The sequence below is a fragment of the Ictalurus punctatus genome, chromosome 15 (genome assembly GCF_001660625.3).
Source record: "Ictalurus punctatus breed USDA103 chromosome 15, Coco_2.0, whole genome shotgun sequence".
In the NCBI taxonomy this organism is placed as follows: domain Eukaryota; kingdom Metazoa; phylum Chordata; class Actinopteri; order Siluriformes; family Ictaluridae; genus Ictalurus; species Ictalurus punctatus.
In genome coordinates this window covers 15,824,729-15,832,726 of record NC_030430.2, presented here as the reverse complement: position 1 = coordinate 15,832,726, position 7,998 = coordinate 15,824,729, and the positions used below count along the sequence as shown (strand labels likewise).

General features: G+C 40.1%; 2 protein-coding genes across 5 annotated transcripts in view; one reads left to right on the top strand and one right to left on the bottom strand.

Annotated features, from left to right (window-relative positions):
* si:dkey-32e6.3 (uncharacterized) overlaps positions 1 to 4,991 on the bottom strand; it is a 5,021-nt gene extending 30 nt beyond the window's left edge. The window contains exons 1-5 of the mRNA XM_017488170.3: positions 4,189 to 4,991; positions 3,308 to 3,702; positions 3,059 to 3,219; positions 790 to 922; positions 1 to 691 (exon numbers count right to left, since the gene is read on the bottom strand). The exon at positions 1 to 691 is cut by the window's left edge and continues 30 nt beyond it. Coding sequence (XP_017343659.1) covers positions 515 to 691; positions 790 to 922; positions 3,059 to 3,219; positions 3,308 to 3,702; positions 4,189 to 4,453 — 1,131 coding nt within the window. The 5' untranslated portion in view covers positions 4,454 to 4,991 and the 3' untranslated portion in view covers positions 1 to 514. The remainder of the gene's footprint in view (positions 692 to 789; positions 923 to 3,058; positions 3,220 to 3,307; positions 3,703 to 4,188) is intronic.
* Positions 1 to 7,998, top strand: part of sinup (siaz-interacting nuclear protein) — a 219,251-nt gene that overhangs the window by 56,958 nt on the left and 154,295 nt on the right. The window lies entirely within an intron of this gene.

Sequence of the window (7,998 nt, the reverse complement as noted above, 5' to 3'; positions counted from 1 at the left end):
GTTTGGAGTCATCACTTTACCACATCATATTTGCATACAATTAGGAAAATCTCAAATCAAACGGCGCACCTCGATTTGCCACTATTGTCGGAAGCATGTCTCCATGTTGTGCAGTTGCATATAAATTTACTTGTTACTTGTGTGCCTACCCTTTTGTCCCAACCAACCTTATGCACGCTGCAGAAACTGTTTGTGTTGCGAGCTGTCATTTATTTAAGCCTGAAACCAAGAAACTACCCAGATCCATTCTATAGCTATACTGCAAATCAGTGTTTCCTAAGCTATGTTTGAAATCATACTGTTATTAGTACAGGTCTACAAACACTTCAAATCTGCACCTTTAAAGGTGACACACAGATGGTGCTAATACTCTCAAGTAGTTGTTAGCAGATGTGAGCACACCTTTAGAAAATATAGCATCCTACACTGCTTTTGATTAATGAAAACATGGCCCAAATGCACGAATCAAAATCAAAACCAATGAAACTCCATATTGATTCATGGCATGTGGAATCTAGCCGAGTTGCTGCCTAAGGTTCCTCTCATAGTTCTCCATGCAGATCTGAATGCGCTGGGTGAAGTAACTGGGCTCAGAAATGGCTCTGAGGAGGTCGGTTTGAATCAGGCACAGGTCATACAGCTCTGAAATGGAGGCTGTGCGGGTCTTGGAGCTCTCAGGATCCAGAAATACCTAGAGCAGCATGATAGATTACAAACAGTAGCTTTAGCTGCGTTAGCATTGGGGCATATAGTGGGACAAAAAAAATTACCTTAAGTTTTTCCACTGACCTTAGGATGCACAATAGTGTCATCATTGTTTTGGCGGATGTTGTCATCAATAAAGATGTGTTGGATTGTGGAGTCAAATGGGTCAATCCACAGTGGCTTTCCTCCCATAATGGTGTATGTGTTTTGTGCCCACCTGTTAAGATGATGATGATTACGAGCAGTTCGGTCCTGGTACAGAAATTATTTACCTGAAGGATCTACTTTGCCCCACAGTAGGGACCTCACCAAATATGGATACATTATTCAGAATGAACACATAATTCATGCTCATAGGATATCTGGTCAAGACTAGAGATGTGAAGTCTTTACTTTCATGCAGGTGAGAGTAAACATTCAGATATGAAGGGACAAAGAAAGACCACATTCATTAACATGTGTGTGGTGCTGAGTGATGCTCCTTTGTAACTCCCTGGTCAGGGTTGTGGTGTTATAATTTAGGCCAGTATTTTGACTATATTTTAGGACACAGAACCAACTAAATTTGTTATACAATATCGTAGCAAGGTACAAACACGAGGGATTTTAAAAAAAAAAAGAAAAAAGAAAAAAGGCCTGCACACATCTCTAGTTGAGACAAATTATTAAGTATTGAGTGATGTAGCTGAGGGTTAGGGTGAACTGTTAGAGCCAGAATTCACAGACCAAGCTGACACTGCTAACATTTCTCAGACCAATTCATTTGTTTTTGCTATACACTGAAGACGTTTGGGATTGAGATCAAAAGATGAATGAGACGATAGATCAGAATTTCAGTTGTTAAACAACTTAGAACATGTCACCTTTGGTGGCAGACTACCAATTTTTTTTTTTAGATGAGCACAAGTATTGGAACAGATAGTCTTAAAGTAAATATTTAGTTGGATATCCCTTGCTTACAATAGTTGCATCACGCTGGCAATCCAGTGATATCACCAAACTGTTGCATTCTTCTTTTGTAATGCTTTCTAGGCTTGTACCATAGATTCTTTCAGTTGTTTATTTTTCCTCTTCAGGAGGTGAAATACATACTCAGTTGGGTTAAGGTCTGGTAATTAACTTGGCCAGTCTAAGTACTTTCACTTTTTTCCCCTGATAAAGTCCTTTGTTGTGTTGGCAGTGTGTTTTGGACCATTGTCTTGATTCTTGATGAAGTTCCACCCAATAAGATGCAATTCTGTGTAAATTGGCAAACAGAATGTTTCCGTAAACTTCTGAATTCATTCTGCTGTTACTATCACGAGTCACATCATCAGTATAGATTAGTGAGCCTGTTCCAGAAGCAGCCATGCAAGCCCAAGCCATGACACTATCTCCACCATCTTTCATAGATGAGCATCTATGTGTGGGATCATGAGCAGATCCATTTTTTCTCCACACTTTGGCCTTTCCATCACTTTATAGATGTTAATCTTGGTTCCAGAACTTTTGTGGCACATCTCTGTATTTCTTTACGAATTCCAATCTGGCTGGTTTTGCATCTTGTGGTATGGCCGCAATCTCTACTCTCAAAGTCTTCTTCTATAATAGTGGCTTATGATGCCTTCACCCCTGCCCTTTGGAGGATGTTAATGATGTCAGTAACTGTTATTTTTGGATGTACACACTTTGGCCTTTCCAGTACTTTGGTAGAGGTTAATCCTGGTTCCACAACCAACCTTTTGTGTCTCATCTCTGTATTTAGAATATCTGTATTTAGAATTTATACAGAATCCCCCCCCAAATTGTTGTATTGGCTATGCCCATGGCTTGTGCAATGGCTCTGATCAATTTTTCCTCTTTTCTCAGCTTCAAATTGGCCTGCTATTCTCTCATAGACAGGTTTCTGGTCTTCATGTTGGTTTATCCTTTTTAGCAACAAATGCAGTCTTCACAGGTGAAACTCAGGCCTCAAACCAAGCATAGAGGTTCAGAGCTATTAAATGTTTAAACAATCAATCTAACAGGGCACACCCGGGCAACAAGAAACACCTGTCAGTTACATGTTCCAAGATTTTTGATCACTTGAAAAATAGGTGGGTTCAAACAAAATGTGTCATGTTCTAAGTTGTTTAAGACATCTAGCTGTATGAGGAAATGAAAGCTGAAATTCTGATCTGTCATCTCTTATTCATCTATTGATCTCTGACCTAAATGTGTTCAGTCTGTAACCAAAAAAAAAAAAAATAGAATTGGCCTTGCTGTTACAAAACTTTAGGATTTCAACAGTTCCAATTTATGTTGGAAAAACTCAGACCACAATAAGTGTAGCTAACCAAGATGGAGCTTAGGTTACATATCATTGGATCCTCACCAGTTGAAGTGGTCCTGGAAGCCACCCAGACCATGTGAAGAGCTTAAGTACCGGTATAGACTCCGTTCCCCATCCTGTGTGGATATGCGGGTCTCTCCATGAATCAGAATCACACCCTTAGTGTTGCATCTGATCTGACCTGGTGTTGTGTCCACACTTAGCTACAAGCGGCAAAATATTCAGCTTGAGTTTTACTTTGAGAATGAGTCATTTATTAAGGTTAAGTTCTTTGTATTTGTATGGATGTACCTTCAGTTGTGGAAGTACAGGGAAGAGTGGATGGGTGCCATGCTCAAGCGCTCGCTGAACGACCATCAACAGACGTGGAAGATCTGTGCCAAACGTGCGGAAGAAGATGGAAAACTCGATCCCTTGTGAGGCCAGATCCTGCAGCAGCTGGAAGAAAGAGGGGAGGATCCAGTGGTACAGTTTTCCATCTTCTCCTTTTACAGAGAGCTCTTTGTGTGCAGGCAGGTCAGAAGGCCAGCGCAGCAGTTCGAGATGTTCCTCAAAAACCTTCCGGAAACACCTGCCTGGCCCAGCTTTGGTGAAACCTACTACTCTACCAAACTGAGAGTAGTAACTCACAGCACCCTCACATGGTGGGAGGAGAGATGGAGACTCACACATCCACTCCCATTTTCCTGTGACATGTACAAAACAATCAGATTATGACAAAAACTCATCCAATATTTTTCCAACTGGTAAATAAACCCACTGACATTGAAAGACAAAATGTTAAATAAAATTCAAAACTTCCTGTTGCTTTTTTATTTATTTAAATAACACAAAACAAATATGACAAATCTCTGGGAATATTTAAGGTGGCAAATTACAAAATAATGTTGTCAGGATGTTTACTGCTAGTTGGGTGAGAAATTATTATTTTTTTAAATTGGTAAAATAGTAACATCTTTCTTTCTTTCTCATGCTCTCTCTCTCTTACTCTTTTTTTAAAGAGTAAGAAACAAATTTTCACATCCAGCTGCTTCCACTCAGAATTTGCAATTTGATACCTCAGAAAAGTGCATGGTGACACAGTTTATCACAATGTTGATATATCATATCATATTTCCCAGCTGTGTCCAACAAAGAGCTCAGATTTCAGCAACAACTAATGTCCATCTCACCTTTTGCCATCCGTCCCCAGGTCACAGTGGACAAAAAGTACTCAAGAGCAGCAGCCGTCCCTTGTTTTGTAACAGCATCAGACACCAGGATGGTGTTGTTCAGATCGATGTGAAGGACTATTTTCTTTCTCTTAAGTGACAACAGTTGTGAAGCTGATAAAGATGGATGTTCCTCACTGTCTGAGCTCTCCTCTGCTATCCCTCCATTAGTTCTGTAATCATTGCTGGGCTTGGGTGTTTCACAAGAGTTTTGTGAGCCAGACATGGTGTAACAGTAATCACTCCTTCCTCATCTCCCTGAGAGATGAGCTAAACGGAGATTTTCATTGTGAAGAAAAACAACTTACAAGTGTCAGATAAAGCCAACAGGATGTACTGTATATTTCATTAACAAGCTTGGAGTAATCCTGTGACATAAATAGACATACAGCTGAGGCGGATCTGGTGAGCAAATATGGACTTGACTACACATAGAGACCTGAGTTTAGCCGCAAAAGAATTCTCGGAGCTAAACAGCTAGCATAGCTATCATAGAAAGAAGTGAAGTAAGGTTCAAAACATAAAGGCTATTATGCTGTTATGTCACCGAATAAAACCGCATCTCCCTCCACCCGCCTTGTTTGTGTTTACGCTTCCTGGTTATATTAAATATGAATTATTCATCAACACGACGCTAAATAAATAAAGCCCACACTCAGACACCGGCATTCTGAGAACCGGCGTGACACTGAACCACTTCCGTGTTTCTGTTCGTCACTGAGGAGCTGTGACTACCCGATCCGCGTGATCCTGACAGACCTGCGCCGCGCACGCGCAGTTTAAATCGAGCGAGGAGGATGGTGGGATGGTTCTGCACCACGCATGCGTACAGCGCAACGGCATACAGGCCGAGTCAGGTTTATAACATGCGATTGCGACGCAAACTTGCAGTATGAGCTTTTATTATAATATAAAAGGCATAATTAAAAAGAAAAATCTGTTATTACGAATAGTATAAAGTATGGCTGGATAAACTTCCTCGACTTTTTGCTTTCTTGAAAAATCCATCCAGCTAGCCATCCATCCGTTTTCTATACTGCTTATCCTACCTGGAGCTTATCCAAGGGAGCATGGGGCATAAGGCTGGGTATACCCTAGACAGGGTGCCAATCCATCGCAAGGCAATCATATACACATTCTCAAACCCATTCATACACTACGTATACTTTGGAAATGCCATTCAGCCTACAGTGCATGTCTTTGGACCGGGGAAGAAACCGGAGTACCCGGAGGAAATCCCCGCAGCACGAGGTGAACATGCAATATAATATGGCATTATTATATTTTTGTTACATAATTGCAACATATCCAAACTACCACTTAAGCTATCCAGTTTCCCTAAACAAATGCTTTTAATCTTCATTTGTAAACATAATTTTAATTGCAATAACCAAGATAACCAATACAAAATCCAATTCCAAAATTGGTTTAATAATAAAAAGTAGTTTCTTAGAAACTAAAAATCTGACATGAGATGAAAATAAGTACTGAGTACGTAAAGTTATTAGCCTGTTTGGGTGGTCATGTGAACATTCATTATACAGGCAGATGTTGACCTGATATGGCATTACTGCCTGTCTCACCTCCTCTGGTGTCCATAGGATTACTGCTCTTCCTACAACCTTGCAACCATACCTAACACAACTAAAACTATACAGGCCTCCCCAGTGACTAAGCTGTAGCAAGCCCCACTGGCACCAATAATACATGCTCAGGAACCCACTGGTGCCATATAGTTTCCTCCTGTTACACCAAATACCACTCAGGCATGCTTGCTTAAAACATCCAGAGCTATTCATGTTAAAACACTGAGCACCTTCCCAGTGACCAGCCTCACTGGCACCGTTAATGCATGCTCAGTGGCACCGGTTCCATATGGCATAGGTCAGCTGCATAGGGTCGACAGCCTGGTACCACCGCTCAACGTCTCCTGGTGGCAGAGCAGTGTCAGGGCAAGGCAGGGGACACCCTGGACAGGTGCCAATCCATCGCAGGGAATAATCACACACACATTCACACACTACAGACAATTTGGGGAAATGCCAATCAGCCTACAACGCATGTCTTTGGACTGGGGGAGGAAACCCCTGAATTACAGAGAGAACATGCAAACTCCGCACACACAGGATAATATATAATAATAATAATAATAACAATGATAATAATAATAATAATAATAATAATAATAATAACAATACTACTACAATAATAAAAACATAGTATGGCTAACGAAACACATAATTGGCTAAGACTAAAAGGCTCAAGAGGTTGATGCATTTCATGCACAGTGGTGGTGCATTTTAAAGCTTTAGGTTATCTAAGCTAATTAGAGCAGGTGCTAAGATAATAAAAAAAAAATCTGTGGCTAATACAGCAGAAAACTAGTGGAAATTGCTACTACTACTGCTCCCTGGTGTCTATTTTTATCTGGCACACATACATAGGCACACTTAGTAGCTATGCACTCTTTACTGTCCTCACTATCCACTGCTGTGGATGTTCCCACATGGATACCCTAAAGATTGCACACCAAAGAACTGCTGCTGTAATCATAAACACTATGAGGCTCATAAGAAACATTCTTTCAATACACTTGGTACAGTTTTCATAGTATAAAAGTAGAAGAGTATAAATTACTAATCTCACTACTTGCCACTGTCGCCTCAGGCTTGTTCATTAAGTATTTAATTACAAATCTTCATGCAAAGTTCTGTACAGCTGCAGCATGATAATGTCTATTGCTCAAATCACTATACAAATGCAATTTTGAAAGAATGAAATTTTAGTGTAGGGCATGAACACTGAACGGCATTCCTATATTCTGATACAGGCTGAGAAGTAAGAACATAAACATTTGTTTTTTAAACCCACCACCATAGCATGAAATAAATTCCTTACACCAGACATTTGTAAACTAAGTGAATAATATCTAATAAAAATGGCAGCAATACAAAAAACAGAAGCCAGGGGAGGATCACCAGTTAATACTGATCATAAAAGTGGTCCAGAAGGGATGGCCACACACCCAGCAGAAGATTCTAGAAAATTTAGGTTTAAGGAGAGATTATCTCTCACAGTTGAATTGGGACTGATCTTGAATGGACTGATTTTCTCAGCCTATTGCCACCACAACTCCCACCAGCAAAAGTAAAAGGCAAATGAAAGAGACTACTCAAATTCGAACCTAACAATACAAGACAGAGTCTAGAGAATGCATGGGCCACAACACGAAGCAATTCAATCCATTCTAATGATGTGGCATACTCAAATATCAATATCAATCCTGAAATAACAGGTCGTAGAAATCCTATTGAGAAATGTACAACAGGTTTAAACAGAGACATCTTACATTATACAGTACATTTAGTGAACAGAAGGCCATTGCTGGAAAGTTTTGGGCCTCTTAGTTTCAGTGAAGGGAAATTGTAATACTACTGCATATAAATACATTCTAGCAATTGCATGTTTGCCAGTTTGGGACCAACCATATATGGGTGTGATAGTCTGGTGTCCACATACTTTTGGCCATATTTTATATAATCCTATATATAGGATATAGTAACTCAAAGAAGCACTCTTAACTGTGGTGAGCAAAAAAGCAGTACTCAGCAATACTCAAACCAGATACCAACATCCATGCCACAATCAACGTCAAAGAGATCACACTTTTTCTCCATTCTGCTGTTTGATGTGAACATTAACTGCTGCTCTTGACCTGTATCAGAATGATTTTTTTTGCATTGCACTGCTGCCACATGACTAGCTGATTAG